Raw genomic sequence first — 21,213 nt, 5'->3', positions numbered from 1 at the left:
CCTCCCACAAGGACTTCATGAATCCACAAGATGCCCAAGCGTACCTAGATGAGATCTCGGCTCAATTCTCCCATGACATCAGTGATCCGATTCAATCCACCCCTCCTCGAAACAGCCTGATACCCTCGTCTCAACGTGCTCCTCCCTAAACGGACAGAGAACTAAATTCCCTGGTTTCCTTAAAAGAACGCTAAGTCATCAAAATAATGACACTGCAACCCTCTTTTTCTTTTTGTCTCTTCTCTTAGACGGATTTATGGCATACATATGCACTTAAAAAACTTAAAAAAAAAAAAAATAAATAAAAAAACATGGGCGCTATATTCAAACCATTCTGACTCCCTATAATGGCTCACTACAATGAAGCTGTATGTCAGGTCTAAGGTTTATTTCAGGTCTAATGCTTCCTTTTTTCCCTCACAAGGTTTAGCCGTTAATGTTTATATGTCATTTCTACCACTTCAAATCTCTCAGGGACACCTGATAAGAACTTCTTCATTTTATAGATAGTGTATTTGTCCCGCACACATTATCCAGTCAGCTGGGAGTGCTGCGTGACATAGGTGTTTATGGTGTTATAAATTTGAGTTATGGTGGGTGATGTGGGGGGCTCTGATAACTGCCCTTACACTGTTGTATCACCGGACGAGCTCTCTCTATTGAGGTTTTATCCTCTTCTTTATATTTAGATTACAGTTATACGGAAGTTGATTTCATAACTAAGAAATTGTCTCTTTCTTTCTGCCTGTTAAATTATCAACATATTGAAAGTTATGAAACATATTGCTCCTACTATAGTTAGTAGATATGTTTATGTGTTCCCCCTGTCTTTGTCTGTTTCCCTCCCCCTCTTTCCTTATGTCTCACCAGCTTCTATCTCACGAAGATTGACAGACCTACAAGACCTTAAATTCATCCGAGGATCATGGATACGTTAACCATGGGGACATGGAATGTAGGAGGAATAAATTCGCCGGCTAAGAGGAGAAAGGTTCTAATGTACATCAAAAAACAAGGTATTGACATTGCCTTTCTGCAGGAAACGCATTTAGTCCCAGCAGAAGTGACGAAGCTGAATACTTTAGGTTGGAAAGTATTGGGCTCCAGCCCATACTCATCTAAATCCAGAGGGGTTGTGATACTAATTCAAAAGCACATACCCTACGAGGTCTCTGATATTGTAACAGATCCAAGAGGCAGATATCTCATCCTCACCCTAAAAATAGGTACATGCTCATTTACGCTTTGCAATATTTACGCCCCAAATACATACTCAAAAAAGTTTTTTCAACATATCATTGCAAAGCTTACCCCAAAAATCCCTGACTCCCTAGTGATATGCGGAGACCTCAATTTAGTGTCTTCACTAACACTAGATAAATCCAAAAACCCCCCCTCATCTCATTCACTCCCGAAAGTAGGAGTTCCTGAATTTGCAAAAAGACTCCAATTAATCGACGCTTGGCGGGCACTTCACCCCATCGAAAAAGATTACACATGCCTCTCTGCGGCCCATGCAACACTGTCAAGAATTGATTATGTCCTACCCTCCCATAAGGTTTTTGCTAATATAATTTCTTCCCACATTGCCCCGATTGTTATATCAGACCACGCCCTAGTCTCCTTCACTATGGAATCCCCCCTAAACTCTCCCAAACATAAGACATGGAGATTCCCCACCTACCTGGCCAACTCGAAAAAATTTAAACAACATTTAGAGGACACCTGGAGAGACTATAACAGTAATAATGTAGCACATCTAGAATCCAACCCAACCCTCTATTGGATGACGGCGAAAACCGTCCTACGAGGCTCCATTATTGCCTATGTATCCAAAATGAGACGGGAATACACAAAAAAATATCTAGAGATCCAAAATGAGCTGACGGTTGCCTATCAACAATTCAAGGCATCTCCCACGATGTCTAACAAAAACATTTACCTCCTAGCGAAAACCAACTTTGACGACTACATGCAATCCTTAGGTGATAGATTTCTATTTTCAGTAAATTATAAATTCCACAAATTTGGAAATAAAACAGGGAAACTCCTAACTAATCTTTTAAATGGGACACGATCCCCTGCTGTAGTTCATCCACTCAAAACCCCGGAGGGTGGCCTGACGACCTCTAATACTGAAATAGCGGAAGTACTTCGCAATTTTTACTCAAAACTATATTCAGGTCCACCTCCAGAAGATGCCCCCCCTATATCACTCCCTAGTCTCCCATCTGATTTTTGGACTAACTTATCATGCCCCCAAATATCTCAACAGGAAGCTACGGCTCTTACAGCACCTATACAATTAAAAGAAGTAGAGGCTGCCATCCGAAACTTTAAGAAAGATAAAGCACCTGGCCCCGATGGCCTAAATGGTGACTTCTACAAGATACTTCTCCCACTGGTAGGTCCCACATTAGTTATGGTACTTAACTCCCTTCTAACGCAAGACATCCCCCCCTTACACTTTAATACGGCCATCCTAAAGGTCCTACCAAAACCTGGACGAGACCCTTCCCTCCCGGGCTCATACAGGCCCATATCCCTTCTTAACCTAGACTATAAGCTTTTAACCAAGATCCTAGCTGAAAGGCTTAAAACAATTTTACCTAAAATAATTCATTCAGATCAGACCGGTTTTATTACCGGCAGGCATTCTGAAATTAATGTTAGGAAGGTACTCACAGCGGTCTATGCCTCAGTAACGGGCACACCCTTCTCCTCGTCCAACTTGATTTTATCGTTGGACGCGGAGAAGGCATTTGACCTGATCGAATGGCCTCATCTTTTCAATACACTAACCAAGTTTGGTTTTCCAGACAAATTTATCCAGACCCTAAAATGCATATACCATCTACCTCAGACACAAATAGCAAGTAACGGTCATCTATCTGCCCCATTCACCATCAAAAAAGGGACACGTCAGGGCTGCCCACTTTCCCCACTCCTTTTCGCGATAGCATTAGAACCTTTAGCGATAGCACTGCGGTCTTCTGCCATATTCAAAGGAATTAAAGTGGGATCCAAAGAACTGCGCCTATCATTGTTTGCAGATGACATGTTGCTTTTTATATCTGACCCCCCCACAACAATTCCTGAAATACTACGCCTTATTTCCTCATTCGGTTCTAGGGCCGGATACCGAATAAACATCACTAAATCAGAAATTTTATTCTTTTCATCAACAGACGCAAACACTAAATCTTACGTAACATCCCTCCCATTTGCTTCCACCTCCCAAGACATCAAATACCTAGGGGTTAAAATAACAGCAGACTATGGGAATCTCTATGCAAAAAACTACACCCCAGTTATCACAAAAATATCTGCTCTGATGGAAAGTTGGAAATTGCTTCCTATCTCCCTCCTTGGACGCATCGCAGTTATCCAGAGCATAATATTTCCAAAGATCTTCTACCTAATACAAAAATTACCAATACGCCTAACAAAAACAGATATTAAAAAACTAAACAAAATGATAAACAATTTTTTATGGCAGGGTAAAAAACCAAAAGTAGCCCTTAAAAAACTAACTGCTCCTAGGAGACTAGGGGGACTTGGTGTACCTGACTTCTCATTATATAATGACTCAGTAATGTTTAGATACGTTGTTGATTGGCTGCTGGGCTCTTGCTCATTCACAGATATCCATCTAGATGAAGCTATGCTACACCCATTCTCTCCGGGTGCCCTTCTCCACTCTAAGCCCACAGATATACCTCCAAACATTAGGCAAAATCCACTATTCAAAGATATTTACCTTGCATGGTGCTCAATTAATAAAACACTCAAATGCAATCATCTTGCATCACAATTCATACCTATTTGGGGCAACCCCTCATTTCCCCCATCCCTTTCTAATTCCCATTTCCGAAACTGGCATGATAAGGGCATTACTGCTTCCTCAAAAGTCTTCGACCCAGGGGGCATAATTCTGCCATTTAACAAACTCCAGGATGAGTATGGGCTGGGCCCTGGCCAATTCTTTATGTACTTACAGCTTCGTCACTACCTGTACCCTCTGCTGCACCCTGATAAGCAGACTACCCCACTGGCTACTTCACAGCCAAATAGAATTCACACCCTATTGAGTTCCTGCAGAAGGCAACCATACCGCCTCTCGTCCCTCTACACATTACTGTCTGATACACAGACTGTCACTAAATGGACAGACCTATTTGAGAAATGGAAAATGCACTTCCCTACTCTCACCTCATATGAGGCGATCAGTTCACATTATGATAGAACTATGAAAATACTTAATTCCGCCTATCTACAGGAGGTGCATTTCCGATCGATTCAAATGGCATATATATCACCAGCTAGATACGCACATTTCGCGGCGTCCAACTCCAGTAAATGTCCTAAATGTCATGTATCATCCGCCTCCTATTTACACTGCTTCTGGGATTGTGGTGCTATAAAACGTTTTTGGAACAAAATTATTAATTACATTAACCACATATTTCAAATACAAGTGCGGATAGACCCACTAGCATGTCTGTTGGTGAACTTCTCAACTTGGGACCTGGGAAAGAACAAATCACTGCTTATACCTGTACTTACTATACTTATGACGGTAGCTAAGAAAGCTATTCTTAAACACTGGCTATCTCCTTCCAAACCATCTATCATGGAGGTACAGAACATAATGCTACAACTGTTATATTATGATAGGAAATCAGCTTCTGTAACTCCAGAATCTGGCGTAATTTCCTTCTACAAGAAATGGGCTATGTTTATTGAAGGTCAAGAACCTGAGGTTCAATCTCACATATTTAAAGTCTTTCAGGATACTGAATGGTTCCTCATGAAAAAGATAGCGTCAGGGACGTTGATCGTTCCTGCATCAGACTGTTGAATCCTAGGAATGTTTATTCATATTTATATTTATAATTAGATTAATATAGGCCATGTCAAGATGCAGATACCCCCCCCCCCCCCTCCCTCTCTATCCCACCCCCCACTCTCCCTGTCTTTACATGTATATGCTTTTGCTTTGTGTCTCTGGTTAAAGAATCCAGTATTAATATAGAAGTTATGGTACATTTGTCATACTATGTGAAACACTTCTTATTCACTTATGTCTACGTCTCTGGTTATGTTTATACACATAATGTTTATTCCAAATCTATGTAACATCCTCACTGTATATCCAGGTCTATTCGTCTGGGATATGAAAAACCAGCCAGAAACACAGTTTGTATAATATCTGTTTATTATCATTATATATGAAAAAACTCAATAAAAAGATATTTGAAAAAAAAAAACCTTGTGTTGATCTCCTGTCAATGTCGACCATTCCTAGGTGCTGACCTGGTCACTGTTGACCGTAAGTGGTCGACCTAGTGAATTATGGCCTAGACATTGTTGACTCAGGGACCGCATATCATAAATGACTGCCACGTTTAAAAAACATGGCAGAACTCTCACAAAATCTTTCACTTTCTGATTCTCACACCCTATTACATTCCCCCTTATATGTTTGTATACAAGATAATCTATATATCAATATAATTATACATTGGGTTACATCAAATATGCACTAATAAAGGGTTCTGTGAACATTAATATTACATTTATTACCATTCCAATAGATGGATTAACATTAACAGTAAGACAGAGTTTGGGGATTTAAATTGGTACCGAATTTTTCGCTTAGGCAAAAAATCATCACACAAACTTTTTAGGTTGAATTTAAATTTGACCTATTCAGTTAAAGTGGTGAAACAGGTGAATACACACCCACAATTACTTGACTATTCCAACAAAGGGGACAAGGAGACCACTTTTGTGAATAATTTCCTTATTATGCTGTCAAACTGTATAATGGGAAATATACCCATATTATACATTAGGAACATTAATTGGTAAACCATAATTACTGTAAACCAATAACAAATGCATGGATTACATTGGAACAAGATCAGTCAGGCAGCTTTTTTTTCTCTGTTTTCATGCCCGCTACCTGGGATGTGTTTCTCCCCCCTGGGGGTAGTTCCAAAGAAAACCCCAAGCAAATATAGACTGATTCAGCACCATGGTGTCATGTTGGAGATTTATACACTTTTTATTTACTAAATTACAAAAATGGATAATACAGGCAGGAATGTACGATCATCTCAAGATTAATTTTTTGTATAATCATTCATTATTAGCAAACACATACAGGATGCAGCAGAAATAACTCCCACATTTCAAAGGGGGATTGAAAAAAAATGGTATCATCAAAAATGTTTTATTTCCCAAATGTAGATATGGGAATTTGTTAGATGTAGTTCTTGGAAGTTTTCCATCACTCTCTCTAGCATATCGGGCAAAATTCCTTCAATTTCTTCTTGAATGGCCTCCTTTAGTTGGTCCAAGGACCGAGGACGATGATTGAAAACTTCGGCCTTGAGGTACCCCCACAGAAAATAGTCACACAGACTTAAATCAGGCGAGCGCAGTGGCCGTGGAACTGCCTCGTGTAAGGAGACCACTTGACCCAGAAATATCTCCTGCTAAATTTTGCGCGGACGACGTGCTGTATGGGCCATAGCTCCATCCTGTTAGAACCAGAAGAAGTAAAAGTAAGCCCCAACGACACCTACGGTCACTTTTGGGCTGTGAAGAGGTCATCCATGGAGTTTTCGATGGTTTTCAGCAGCCCAGTAGTGAAAATTTTGACTGTGCCAGAAAGGTGGACATGGGCTTCATCGCTACTCCACAGAATGTCAGTGGGAGGCACAGCTGCAAGGATCCCATTCTGCGCTTTAGACAGCTCAATCGAATCCCTCACTGCAGCTATGTTTGAGACGTCCAGGTGGTTTTCTGTTCCGTGCAGATCATGTTGCCCTTATTCTTTGAATCCACAGCAAAATCGTTTTCCGGTCTGGAACACTTTCATTAGCACGTAAACCCAGCTGCGTACGAAAGCCCTTCAGCCTCGCAGTTACAGATTTGCCATTTTTTTAAAAAAGCCTCCACTACAAAGCCATGATGCACACCCGACCACGGCACTGAAAACTTTATTAAGAACCCAACGGAATGCACCTCTCTACCTGCTTTAGAGACCCCACAGTGATTTTTTTAAATGTGGAAATTACTTCTGCCGCACCCTGTATATACAGCAGCCATAAAAGGATCTTCCAAAGGAGATGCACTATTGCATTTTTAGTATAAACAATAAAAAAATAACACATAAACTGAGGTCAAGGAAAGCAGAGCTGAGCTTTAAAATGAAAAGGAGAAGCAGAAGAGGGTTCAGTAAAAATAGGTGTACAGTTGAGATAAGTATCTGTCCAGAAGTCAATAGGAGGGTCCAAGGAATGGGATAATAGGTCCACCCTTAATTCCCCTACACCAGCAAACTGAGTCAGTTCTCAGCAGGGTCTTTATATTCTAGCCAGGCAAGCCATGCAGACACAAATTCCTGATATCTGTTCTGGCTAGAAAGGTAAAGGTTTTCAGTTTCCATGTACATGTCAAGTCTTTGGAACCAAGTGCACATAGGTGGAGGGTCTGGGGTCTTCCAAAAACTGTGGTAACAACTTTCACTGCATTAATTAATTGCTTCAGTAAAAAATTCTTATACTTAGAGACAGTGCCAGATTAAGGTCTAAATGGGCCTGGAGCTGAAAATTATCAGGGGCCTATTATGCACAATAATAGTTGTTGTGGCCAGCACCTAATAATATGGGGGGGGGGGTTGACCAGTGTTCTGGTTGGGTGGTCTGCTCATGGGTGTGTCTCTATTTGTGTAAATACCTTCAACTAATTATATATGCCTGCAAAAGGCAGGGGGCTGGCATAGGAAAAATGCAGGGAGATATATTGGCGGGTGCCCTCCTAAGGGGCACCAGCAGGATGCTGATGTCCTAAGATACTTACGGGGTGAGGCGGCATTCCATTCATAAAAAAAATACTGAAAGCCGAAACTTGGTAGACAACATTTCAGCGCCTTTTATGTGGTCACCTAAGTTTACCACACCATATACCCCTTATACAAATCATGCAACACAAGAGTAACCCCTTTATACTGTACTTGCCTCTTACACATTATGCCACATGGAATGAGCCAAAATTCAAACCAACTGAGCCAAAATTCACACTATGGCACACGGATTGTCAAAATTCACGTTATGCCACACAAGTTAGGGCAAAATTCACATTTTGCCATATGGATTGAGCCAAAATACACACTATACCAAACAGATTGAGCAACAATGCACAATAGGATTCATAAACAGGGGCATTACACACCAACGGCGAGCATTAAAAATTTACACCATAATGCCCATTACATATTAAGCCACACACCATAATGTCCATTACGTATTATGCAAAACACCATAATGCCTATTAAAAATTATTCTACATATGTGCTGCTTACCTACATGCTCATTGCCAGGGGTTCCATGCTCATTGCCAGGGGTTCCATGCTCATTGCCATGTGGGATTACATGCTCATTGCCAAGGGGGAATACATGCTTGGGTAACTGGGGGACAGCCGCCACCGGGCAGAAATGACAGCCATTGACAGCCGGGCAGAGAGCAGGGGGCTGTATTCAGAGCATTGCAGGTCCCGGCTATTTGAAATAATACCCCTTTCACCAACCAGCTATATCTTCAGAACCAACTGACCCATTTACATGAGTATCACATTGAAGAACTTTTAAGTGGGCTTCGAATGATTTTGGTCCCGTGAAACTGGGCCGTTTAGTTCCAGAGTAATCTGCCCTCAAAGAACATGAACAGCCATGAAATTAAATTTCAGAAATAAAAAAATCGGTTTACCCACAATATCTCTAGAACCAATGAACCCATATGGACCAGCCTGGTATCAGATCTTCAATCTGATACCAGGCTGGTCCATATGGGTTCATTGGACCAGCGATTTGGATTTGACTGAGATCGACGAGCTTCTGTGATGCTGGAGGGGGAACTGGCAGCCGTTGGAACCGGGTGGGGTTAGGAATTAGTGTGTCCCATGTTATGGGGAAAACTTCCAGATTTGCCTGGCGGTATCTCTGGTTCCCGGGGGGCTAGCTGTAGCTCCATCAGGCCCATTGTTAATCCAGCCCTTCTTAGAGATATTGATAGCTGATAAATTAAAGAGGATACAGAGCCAGATGGTGTTCCCTCTCACATCACAGTCTTAATTATTTATATAACTATCCCAAACTTGCAAATATTAGTGCAGTATCACCAAATATGAAGGCGGATCCTGACATTTGTCCACAACACCAACAGCATTTAGGGACACTGGGATATTTGTACCACTGTATATGGAAATTAAAGTGCATCTCAATAACTAAAAAGCTGTGCAAAGTAACTTGAGTGTATAGGAAAATTAGTTTCCATTGTTTATCCAAAATAATGCATCCCACATTCTTATGCCAAGTGGAAGTAAAAGTAGGAAACATCTCCAGATTCTATTAACCTAGTTGCTGAGAATCCGACCATGTGATCTTAGGCGGCATATTACCATACTAATAATGGAGTTTACAGTGTTTGGCTGCAATACATTTTTCTGACATGGATTGAATGCTATTGTAATTGATGTCAGTGATATTGGGCAGAGAGCTGGAAAAAGGTTTATAATGTGGAAAATGAGGCTTCAGCATGGAAGTGAGCGGTCCTAGGTGACCAGACAAATATTGAAGGAGTATCGTGAAGAACGGAAGTGATTCTTTCAATATTATAGACAGACCAGACTGCATGATAGAAGCTGTTAGAGAGGGGGCATGGATTGTTTCCATTGAGCAGCAATGTGGCATTTAGCAGCACATAGTATATGATTAATCAGTTTGAGTTGGGGGTGTAATATTTGAAATAAGCCAAAATAATAAAGAGAAAAGAGGGAGGTAGGAAAATACCAGTGATTGATTAAGTAAAGGCGGACGAGGGGACAGGACCACCAAACATGTAGAAAGGTCCCTACCTGCTTCCACTGTCTCCAACATAAGTTATAGGTTGAGGGTAATTAGCATGTGTTCTAAAATGGACCAAATACCATCGATAATATATTTTATATGCATTTTCCTTGGGCAGAAATAGAGCATTTTGCGATAGCCTGTTAAACTGTGGTCTCCTGGTTTGCTCTTTTTATAGCATAAAAACTTTATTCAATTTAAAAAAATTAGGATAAATCAGGAAGTAGTCGGTTCTTGGTGGGAACCGCATGGTAAAAAATTCCATTAAGATGTTTTTTTTTTGACATTTCAATAAGGTTGTCTAAAAAATCATGTATAAAAACTATATATACAACTATATAGGTATGTTCATAGGATTATGTTGATAAAATTAGTTATATAATTTTTTTATAAAAAAGCATATAGATCATTGTCTATATTAAGTCCCTGGGGGTGTAATGTTTGTAGTTCTTAGATCCACTTTGTTTAATTTCTTATCAGGTTTAGTGACGTATCTCCTCCTCTCCAGATTGTTTTTACTTTTTTCTATCACTATGAACTGTAAAAGTGTAATCCAGCAGGGCCTTTATTGTGTACTTCTAAGAAGTGTTTTGACACACTGTGGGTAAGGAGGCCACTTTTTATATTATAGATGTGTTCATAAAATCTTGTTTCAGCTTTCCTTTTAGTTTGTCCCACATATTGACTTCCACAGGGGCATTGTAATAGATAGATGACTTCTTCTGAGTTACATGGGATATTTTGTTTAATTTTGTATTCTTTTCCAGTTGTTTTGGATATAAATGTCATTAATGATTTCGTCGTTGTACAGCCTAGATTTTTGCAAGCCATACAATTAAGGCAATATGAAAAGCCATTTTTCAATATTGTTTTGCCCTTCTCTTCTGTTGGATGTTCCGGGCTATTCTATAGGCAGTATTCAATGACTTTAATCGCACTGTGCAGCGAATCCTGTTTAGGATTCGCTGCACAGTCATCGTGTTCCGGAGGGCTGGAGCCTTCGCTGCCAGCCCTCGCTAACACAGTATTCAATGCCGCAGGGGCTCGCTGCCCCTGACGGCGAATGTTAACCCCTGCGGTGGACGCCGCAGGGAGCTGAGGGACAGCGGCAGGCAGGGAGATGAAAGTCTCCCTGCCTGCCCCAGAATGTATGTGGGTGGGAGGAGAGCTCCCCGGGACCCAGGCAGCACAAGCTGCACCCTGGGAGAGCTAACAGGGGACAGGGTATTCACTGCACCCGATTGTGCATATGTAATGATCGGGAGCAGTGAATATATGAATATGTAATGAGCGGCTCTCGGCTCCCAGCCCCCTGCTGGCTGTTATGTGTAAAAAATATTATTATTTTTTAAATTAAATATATATTCATGTGCTGTAAGCACATGAATAAAAATAGCATGCCCCTTCACAGAATAAAATTCCTGATTTTTTTACACCAATTTTTTTTTTGTTTTTTAAAACATTATTTCAAAAGTTCACATTCCACTTCACCATGAAAAGATGGTGATTGCTACACGGTGACACACGGCACAAATCACTTAGAAAGCAATTCACCATCTTCTCATTGAATACACTCACGGCGAATCACATTGAAAAACCACAGCGAATTGCAGATGGCGAATTGCCCGTCATTCACTGTTTGCAGATGGTGAAAAGTGCACGTTGAATAGGGTGATTCACTTTCTGACACAAAAAATCCCCTTCCAAAGTGAAAATAGCACAAATTCGCCATGCAAATAGGCGAATTGGCCTCATTGAATACTGCCCAAAATTATCAACTGTGGTTTATTTTTTGTGAACTGTTTTAGTTCTTCAACAAGTTGTAGTATGTGCCAGTATTTCTGAATTAGGTTTTCTATTGTTTTGAAATTATTGGAGAATTGTGGGATGAAACTTGATCCTTTCAGAACTTTCTATTTTTTGCACTTTTTCAATTTGAGATAGCTTATTTAAATTTTTTTACAAAAATAAAGTTTGGCTTATTTATTCAAGCACTCTTAAATCCGGTACTATCACATACATGAAGGATCGAAAAGTCAGCTCACCATGCTAACTGAATGAATGCAATCTCAGCATGGTGCAGCATACAGAGCCGGAAGCAGCTGGAGCGGTAATCGTCAGAAGCAGAGATACCGCAAGTGTCATCTGGTAAGCTTCTCTTACGTTACTACGTTAAGCCATGACCAACGCGTTTCATCCAGGTTCGATCTTCATGAGGCTCGGTCCATGATATTTTTATATGCTCAACTTAATTAGCAAGTCAGTTCAGTTAATTGGCGCTTATTGCTATACTGGCTATAGTTGTTTTCAAATGTATGGCTCCATATAAAACACATTACAATTTATACACTCCAACTACACCTTTTAAAATATTCATATACAGTATTTTCTCCCTTTTTCAAGGTTTGTTTATGTTCTTTATGTGTTACTGATTTCTTACTAATTCTAGTTTTTCTCCCCGACCCCGTTCTCCACCCTCCATTCTCTTGCTTACCTGCTCCTAACTATTCTGTCTATCTTGCCCATAGTTTCTTTCTGTACCCTCCTCCATGTCTAGTTTAAAGACTGCTCCAACCTTCTAACCAGGGCTATTTTTGTGCAGGCTCCAGCAGGAACTGTGGCCCTTATTCTAGCTCACTCTTTCTGACAAAATATTTCTTAGATGGACAAAACCATGAGCACTGCAGGTTAGGCAGGTGTTACTTGTGCAGAGATAATTAGATTTGGGTGGGGTTTTACATCTGCCTCACCTGCAGTGCACATGGTTTTGTCCATCTAAGAAATATTTTGTCAGAAAGAGTGAGCTAGAATAAGGGCCACAGTTCCTGCTAGAGCCTGCACAAAAATAGCCCTGCTTCTAACCATCCTGCCTAGCAGCTCTGCTGCACCCTTACCATTCAGGTGCAATCCATCGGTGCTGTTTTTGTTCCTACTGTATTATTAATTAAATATATTCATTACCACTCATTTTCTAGTCAATTTTGACCACCTCACAGCTCACAATATTATTGTTTACATCCAGAGAGGGTGGCAGTGTAATAAACTATGGAGCAACAGGGGCAAACGCAGGATTTTCAAGGGGGGGGGTCCAGATGACAAAAGTGAGTGTATATAGACAGTAAACAGTCATCCTCCTCTAGCCCTTTAATAGAATTAAGTGAGCCAGAGCTGTCAGACTTAATCCTCTGCTAGTCTCCTGATGTATTCTTCTATGTATTGTATTGCAGCTGAGAACAATAGATGCTAAAAAGCCCTGGTGAGCCATGGCTCTCCAGAGAAGTCTAGTCAAAGAAGGCTCTTTTTGTATGTAGTATATACAGTGATCGGAGTGGGGCGGTATACAACTTTATGGCATACCGTCACTTCGAGCACTGGGTCCAGTTTTCATCTGAACTGTGAATCTGACTCACTGCTGCTCAGATTCACATCTCTGCAGATTCACAGGCCCGGCACCCAGAAGGTTTACTGGAATCTGGTGAAGCCTATTCCCTTTATATGCTCATTGGTAGACAGAGGGAGGGACGGGTTAGAGCTCCAAATGCAGTCGCCACCCCTATAGTCAGTCTGATGGCACTGGAGGCGGAGCCTGGAATGGTAAGAGCAGTGAGAAGTCCCCTGATCTCCAAACCTGTCACCTCCACATTGCACGGCTGTCGCTTGCAGCCCTTATTCACTAGAAAGCTGTAAGGGCAGCGAGGAGACAATGAACTCTGCAGCTGCCCCTCTGCCCACTTCTCCGATTGGCGGAAACTTGGTAGGTCAGAAAATGGGGTGGCAGGGATCCTCCACCATAAACATGTCCCCAAACTTCCCACCTAGCCTGGCGGCAGCCCCAGCAGTTTCACATACATGGCTGCAACACATAGCAAAGAGTGGTTTGGACAGGGGCTCAGCATGGGATCTAGCAGCAGTGCCCGGGTTCCTGCGCCGCACTCACCGGTGAACTTGGCCACGCTGTCTCTATGCCCATGGTGGCGCTGCAGGATGAAGTACTGATTGGAGCGGTGGGTGACAGATAGCCTTAGCACGTTCTTCAGCAGAACCTCCTCAGGGGCAGATTTATTAAGCTCGGTGAAGTGATAAACTGTCTGTTTTTTATCACCGGCCAATCAGCTCCTACCTGTGAAGTTAAAGGCTTGGTTTGAAAAATGACTGGTAGGAGCTGATTGGCCGGTGATAAAAACCAGACACTTTATCACTTCACCGAGCTTAATAAATCTACCCCTCAGGCTTGAGCCACATTCTAACTGCCAGAGTCCGCTGTCACAGCCGCAGCATGTCTGACCAACCCTGGGTTCAGCAGAAGAGAGCAGCAGCAATTAGTACTGCACACCTATTGTATCCTCCTATTGTATCCTCCTGTTCACCAGTGTACAATGCCCGGACCTAACCGCACTGCAGGACACATATCCCCCATCACTGATAATAACATACACATATGTGCTGCCCCCTCTCCTTACTGCTGCACTGTCTGAACCGCACAGCCACTCATTACTCACACACAGTAGCGCTGCTGGCCGGGTAAGCACAGTTCCTGCTGCCTAAGCACTATGCCCACCACATCTGCCAGATGACATTTAACCCACTCCTGCCACAACACATGCATGTAGAAAAGGAGGGGGTGAGTGAGGTGCAGGTAGTGAGCGACGGAATTGGGGAGTGATGTCCAGGGATGAGTGGTGAAAAGAGTGAGGTATGAGGGGGAAATGGTGACTAATGTGCTGGGGTAAGAGGGACATGCAGAGACTGATGTGCTGGGGTAAGAGGGGAAAATGGTGACTAATGAGCTGGGGTAAGATATATTGCCGGGTGCACCCGCAGGACGTCAATGTCCTAAGATACTTGCGGTTGAGGCGCACTCCAGTCATTAAAAAAATACTTAAAGCCAAAACTTGGTAGACAACATTTCAGCACCTTTTATGTGGTCACCTAAGTTTAGCACACCATATACCCCTAATACAAATCATGCAACACAATAGTAACTTATACTGTACTTGCCTCTTACACATTATGCCAAATGGAATGAGACAAAATTCACACCGACTGAACCAAAATTCATACTATGGCACACAATTTAAGGTAAAATTCACATTTTGCCACATGGATTGAGCCAAAATACACACTATACTAAACGGATTGAGCAAAAATTCACTATATGCTTCATAAACAGGGGCATTGTGCGCCAAAGGTGCGCATTAAAAATTTACACCATAATGCCCATTACATGTTAAGCCACACACCATAATGTCCATTACGTATTATGCCAAACACCATAATGCCTATTGAATATTATGCTACATAAGTGCTGCTTACCTACATGCTCATTGCCAGGGGTTCCATGCTCATTACCAGGGGTTCCATGCTCGTTGCCATGTGGGATTACATGCTCATTGCCAAGGGGGAATAGAGGCTCACGGTAACTGGGGGACAGCCGCCACCAGGCAGAAGTGACCATTGACAGCCGGGCAGAGAGCAATGGGTTGCCTGGCTGTATTCAGAGCACTGTAGATCCCGGCTATTTGAAATAATACCCCTTTCACACCAGAAAATGCAGGGACTTACCAGGAATATGGTCCCAGGACCATGCATGGACATTCCCAGTCTGGCCCCTTTTACACCAGCCTAGTCCCTGCATTTTCTGGTGTGAGGGGGAGAGAAAACCACCCCCCTCCCCCCACCTTTAACCGGCTATATCTTTGGAACCAACAGACTAATTTACATGAGACCAGTATCATATTAATGAACCTTTGAGTGGGCTTCGAATGATTTTGGTCCTGTGAAACTGGGCCGTTTGGTTCCAGAGAAATCTGTCCTAAAAAAAATCAGTTTACCTGCAATATCTCTGGAACCAATTAAACCATATGGAACAGCCTGGTATCAGATTGAAGGCCCAGCGATTTGGGTTTGAATGAGATCAACCTTGAGCTTCTGTGATGCTGGGGGGGGGGCTGTCTGAACTGGTTGGGGGTCGTTATTAGCAGGTCCCATGTTATCCTATGGGGAAAACATTCCAGGTTTGACCGGTGGTATCTCCAATTCCAGGGGGGTTAGCAATGCAGAGCTGGGCTCATTGGAAAGCCCCGGTCCTCAGCGACAAAATGAGCTATACCAGAAATTACTGGGGGGATCAAGTGCCCAGGTGCCTCTCCCCCGCGAATCCGCCACTGGTTGCAGGTGCTGTGGGCCTATTTGAAGAGTGGGCCTGTAGCTGCAGTTTCATAAGGCCCATTTTTAATCCAGCGCTGGATCCAAGTCTCATGAGAATCCAATGCCAGGAAGACAGCTTTCGCCTCATTCGGGGATCCGAGTCTGGTGGGTAAAGCTGAGCTGTGGTTCAGCCAGACTTGGATCACCAATGTTCCCTAGTATATAGAAATAAAAGTGTGATTATACTTCCTGCCACTCCTATATAATGTATTTGTTAAAATGAAAATTTTCAAGGACTGTAGAAAGAAAGGTTATTAAAGTCAGAACCACAGAGAAAGAAAAAAGAGAGCCCAGAGGAAATCATTGCTGTTACAGATGTGTCCTCATGTGTGCTGCACACAACACACAGATGTGCTGCACACAACACACAGCATAATGGTGCAGAAGAAACATGTACATTCCTGCTCTGTACTGAATTGAATTAGAGCCAGATAGCAATGCAATACACATTGTGGTTCCAATATAGAGTGCTGCTGTATGCTGCAACAATGTAGTGGGATAGATAGATAGATAGATAGATAGATAGATAGATAGATAGATAGATAGATAGATAGATAGACAGACAGACAGACAGACAGACAGACAGACAGACAGACAGACAGACAGACAGACAGACAGACAGACAGACAGACAGATAGATAGATAGACAGACAGACAGACAGACAGACAGACAGACACATACATACATACATACATATGTTGAGTATCCTTTATCCAAATTATTCTGAAAACCATAGTCTCCAAAATGTACTTTTATTTTTTATTTTTTGCAAAAAACCGACTGGCTACATCTGTAACTGGCACAACTGGGGATATAACATGTAACTGGCACTACATATGTGCAAGAACATGATTGCTTGGCATTCAGTCAGTGCCTGAGATAGGACACAAACTTTGTTTCATGTTATAAAACCTTGTTTCATGCACATATAAAATATATTTGTGTGTATTTCATGTGTTTGATGTGTTTATACAACATAAATGCAAGATACCTCAAGAGACCTCATTCTAATATAAGAATATTCCACAATACAGAAAAATAATCTGTTATCCCAAATTCTTCTGGTCCCAAGCATTTTGTTAGAAGTGTTGAATCTTATGTGTTAATAGTAATGCAAGCACCTTTTCTTCAGTGTTTTGTTCCAAATACATTTTTTACAAATGTATAACTCTACAGTATTGTGGCACATCATCGAGTACTTTGTATTATTAGTTGTACTACATTTCCGTTAAAGCCATCATGATTCCACGTTGAACTAAAACAAAAAGTGAAAAAGCCCAAAGGCAATGAATAACGATTATATTTTAGCCACTGTGGTTATAACATTAATTGATAACTATGTTAGCACTATGTAATATTATAAAGTAATAAAGTAAAGTAAAAACCAATTGTAAAGCTGCGCTATATAAGAAACTGTAAATAAATAAAAAAATGATATTCCAACAGTAATTTTGTCTTAAAGGGTTCCTGTCACCCCCATCAAGGACCCCAAACTAACCCCCATGTCTACTAGTACAGAGTACAGCAACGCAGAATCCGCTTTTCAAACTAAAAAAAAACTTTTCATTACCGTGTATCATCCATTCGCGCCGTTGCCTTCATTAGCATAATCTGGAGATGTCCGTCCCAATGTTGGCTAACGGACACTCCCATATTCTGATTTCTCAGCCCCCTTTCCTTCCTCCTTCTCCCCCTCCCCTTTGCTGAGATCTCGCAGCTGCGCACAAGTTTCCCTGAAGCCGTCTTGGCAATCTCCATAGTCCCACCCTCCGACGTCATCAGGCCGCGCACCTGTGTTATTCCATACACAACAATCAGTACACGCCGCGGAGAGAAGACAGAAGGAAGAGTCGTCGCTGCTGCTGCCTGTTTCCTGTCATCCCTCGCTGATCGGTGAGTGCTATATCTCTGCGTGTCTGTGTGTGAGTGAGAGAGAGAGTGTGTGTGTCGGGCAGTGGCTGTGTGTGTGTCCGGTTCTGGCTGCGTGTGTGTGTGCGGCTGTGTCTGTGTGTCGGGCGCTGTGCGGGTGTCGGGCAGGGGCTGTGTGTGTGTGTCCGGTTCTGGCTGCGTGTGTGTGTCGGGTTGTGGCTGTGTGTCGGGCGCTGTGCGGGTGTCGGGCAGGGGCTGTGTGTGTGTGTCCGGTTCTGGCTGCGTGTGTGTGTCGGGTTGTGGCTGTGTGTCGGGCGCTGTGCGGGTGTCGGGCAGGGGCTGTGTGTGTGTGTCCGGTTCTGGCTGCGTGTGTGTGTCGGGTTGTGGCTGTGTGTCGGGCGCTGTGCGGGTGTCGGGCAGGGGCTGTGTGTGTGTGTCCGGTTCTGGCTGCGTGTGTGTGTCGGGTTGTGGCTGTGTGTGTTGGGATGTGGATATGTGTGTAGGTGTCTATGTAGTCGTTTGTTGTGCGATCGAGGTATGCGCCCGGGGTGGAGGAAGGGGGGGGGGGTTGGGGGTGGGGGGACCTGCAATGGGGGTCTTGATGTGATGGGGGTATTGTGGAATCCTGCAATGGGGGTCTTGATGTGATGGGGGGGTTGTGCAATCCTGCAATGGGGGTCTTGGAGACAGTGGGGTTGTGGAATCCTGCAATGGGGGTTTTGGAGACAGTGGGGTTGTGGAATCCTGCAATGGGGGACTTGGAGACAGTGGGGTTGTGCAATCCTGCAATGGGGGTCTTGATGTGATGGGGGTCTTGTGGAATCCTGCAATGGGGGACTTGGAGACAGTGGGGTTGTGCAATCCTGCAATGGGGGTCTTGATGTGATGGGGGTCTTGTGGAATCCTGCAATGGGGGACTTGGAGACAGTGGGGTTGTGCAATCCTGCAATGGGGGTCTTGATGTGATGGGGGTCTTGTGGAATCCTGCAATGGGGGACTTGGAGACAGTGGGGTTGTGCAATCCTGCAATGGGGGTCTTGATGTGATGGGGGTCTTGTGGAATCCTGCAATGGGGGACTTGGAGACAGTGGGGTTGTGGAATCCTGCAATGGGGGACTTGGAGACAGTGGGGTTGTGCAATCCTGCAATGGGGGTCTTGATGTGATGGGGGTCTTGTGGAATCCTGCAATGGGGGACTTGGAGACAGTGGGGTTGTGCAATCCTGCAATGGGGGTCTTGATGTGATGGGGGTCTTGTGGAATCCTGCAATGGGGGTCTTGGAGACAGTGGGGTTGTGGAATCCTGCAATGGGGGACTTGGAGACAGTGGGGTTGTGGAATCCTGCAATGGGGGACTTGGAGACAGTGGGGTTGTGCAATCCTGCAATGGGGGTCTTGATGTGATGGGGGTCTTGTGGAATCCTGCAATGGGGGACTTGGAGACAGTGGGGTTGTGGAATCCTGCAATGGGGGTTTTGGAGACAGTGGGGTTGTGGAATCCTGCAATGGGGGTCTTGATGTGATGGGGGTCTTGTGGAATCCTGCAATGGGGGTCTTGGAGACAGTGGGGTTGTGGAATCCTGCAATGGTGGACTTGGAGACAGTGGGGTTGTGGAATCCTGCAATGGGGGACTTGGAGACAGTGGGGTTGTGCAATCCTGCAATGGGGGTCTTGATGTGATGGGGGTCTTGTGGAATCCTGCAATGGGGGTCTTGGAGACAGTGGGGTTGTGGAATCCTGCAATGGGGGTTTTGGAGACAGTGGGGTTGTGGAATCCTGCAATGGGGGACTTGGAGACAGTGGGGTTGTGGAATCCTGCAATGGGGGACTTGGAGACAGTGGGGTTGTGGAATCCTGCAATGGGGGACTTGGAGACAGTGGGGTTGTGCAATCCTGCAATGGGGGTCTTGATGTGATGGGGGGGTTGTGCAATCCTGCAATGGGGGTCTTGGAGGGATGGGGGAAGGGGATTCTTGCTATTGATTTGTCTATGTGGTAAGGAGGGAGTGGATTCTTGCTATTGAATGTCTATGTGGGAAGGAGGGAGTGAATTCTTGCTATTGAATGTCTATGTGGGAAGGAGGGAGGGGATTCTTGCTATTGAAGGTCTATGTGGGAAGGAGGGAGGGGATTCTTGCTATTGAAGGTCTATGTGGGAAGGAGGGAGTGGATTCTTGCTATTGAATGTCTATGTGGGAAGGAGGGAGGGGATTCTTGATATTGATTGGTGTATGTTGGAAGGAGGGATGGGATTCTTGAACTAGGAATTTTTAGAACACATTACTAATCTACTTTTTTTTTTTGCTTTACTCTCAAACAGTTTGAATGCAGGAAAATGCCGACTTGTATCATCAACAATTGTCACAGCAAAACTGGGAAGAAGGGTCAACTTCCTAACATAACCTTACACCCTTTCCCGAAGACAATTGAGAGAATAAAAGCTTGGCTCCTAGCAACGGGACAGGTTTTCTCAGATTTGGAAAGCATTTCTCAGAAGATATTGACAGATAATAAAGGAAACAAGTACCGATTATGTTCTCTACATTTCACAGAGGACAGTTATCGGCCTACCCAACTTGGAAAGGTGTTAACAGCAACTGCCGTTCCTTCAATATTTATACCACCACGTGAAGGAGAATTGTTAATTGAAGAATCTTTTGATAATAAGAAGAAAAGGAGGTGGCCTTTTGAAAAAACAACAACTTCGGCTTCTACATCTGGAAATGCCGAAGGGACCAGTACGGACCAATCCAGTCTGGATCAAAGTATTCGTACCTATTCGACCGTATCCACACAAACGGACTTTACTCTACAGAATTCTGTCATCCAGCTAACATTGTGGGAACCCGATATATCACCAATCCATATTCATTCTACTCCAAACCAGCCGACGAGGTGCGAGCTTGCATCACCACAGAAGAAAAGGGCACACATTCAGCTGTTTGAAGAAGCAGTCGAAAACGCAGAAGAAGACATGGAAAGTGTCAGACCTCTATCAAGTATTCAGGAGGTAGTCGACCAAGATCAAGAAACATGCGGTTCGACAGAAGTAAAAGAACATGGAAAGGATAAGGATTATGTGCCCGGAGATTTAACCGCTATTGATTCAGAGTTGGTGGGCTTTGCCTCTCTCATTTATGGCGAAGAAGTACCAAGTCCACCAGAAATTATTCCACCAACAGAAGAAGACCAAGTAAAAGATAGAAAAATTATTATTTT

At 43.3% G+C, this 21,213-nt stretch overlaps 2 protein-coding genes across 2 annotated transcripts in view; both read left to right on the top strand.

Annotated features, from left to right (window-relative positions):
- LOC146060247 (guanylyl cyclase-activating protein 3-like) overlaps window positions 1-21,213 on the top strand; it is a 106,526-nt gene that overhangs the window by 64,164 nt on the left and 21,149 nt on the right. The window lies entirely within an intron of this gene.
- The window catches only part of LOC146059287 (uncharacterized), an 8,329-nt gene continuing 4,701 nt past the window's right edge, over window positions 17,586-21,213 (top strand). The window contains exons 1-2 of the mRNA XM_083171398.1: window positions 17,586-18,018; window positions 20,315-21,213. The exon at window positions 20,315-21,213 is cut by the window's right edge and continues 997 nt beyond it. Of these exons, the coding sequence (XP_083027524.1) occupies window positions 20,330-21,213 (884 nt within the window). The 5' untranslated portion in view covers window positions 17,586-18,018; window positions 20,315-20,329. The remainder of the gene's footprint in view (window positions 18,019-20,314) is intronic.

The sequence above is a fragment of the Crinia signifera genome, chromosome 2, assembly GCF_055691185.1.
Source record: "Crinia signifera chromosome 2, ASM5569118v1, whole genome shotgun sequence".
Lineage (NCBI taxonomy): Eukaryota > Metazoa > Chordata > Amphibia > Anura > Myobatrachidae > Crinia > Crinia signifera.
This window is presented reverse-complemented; position numbering and strand designations above follow the sequence as displayed.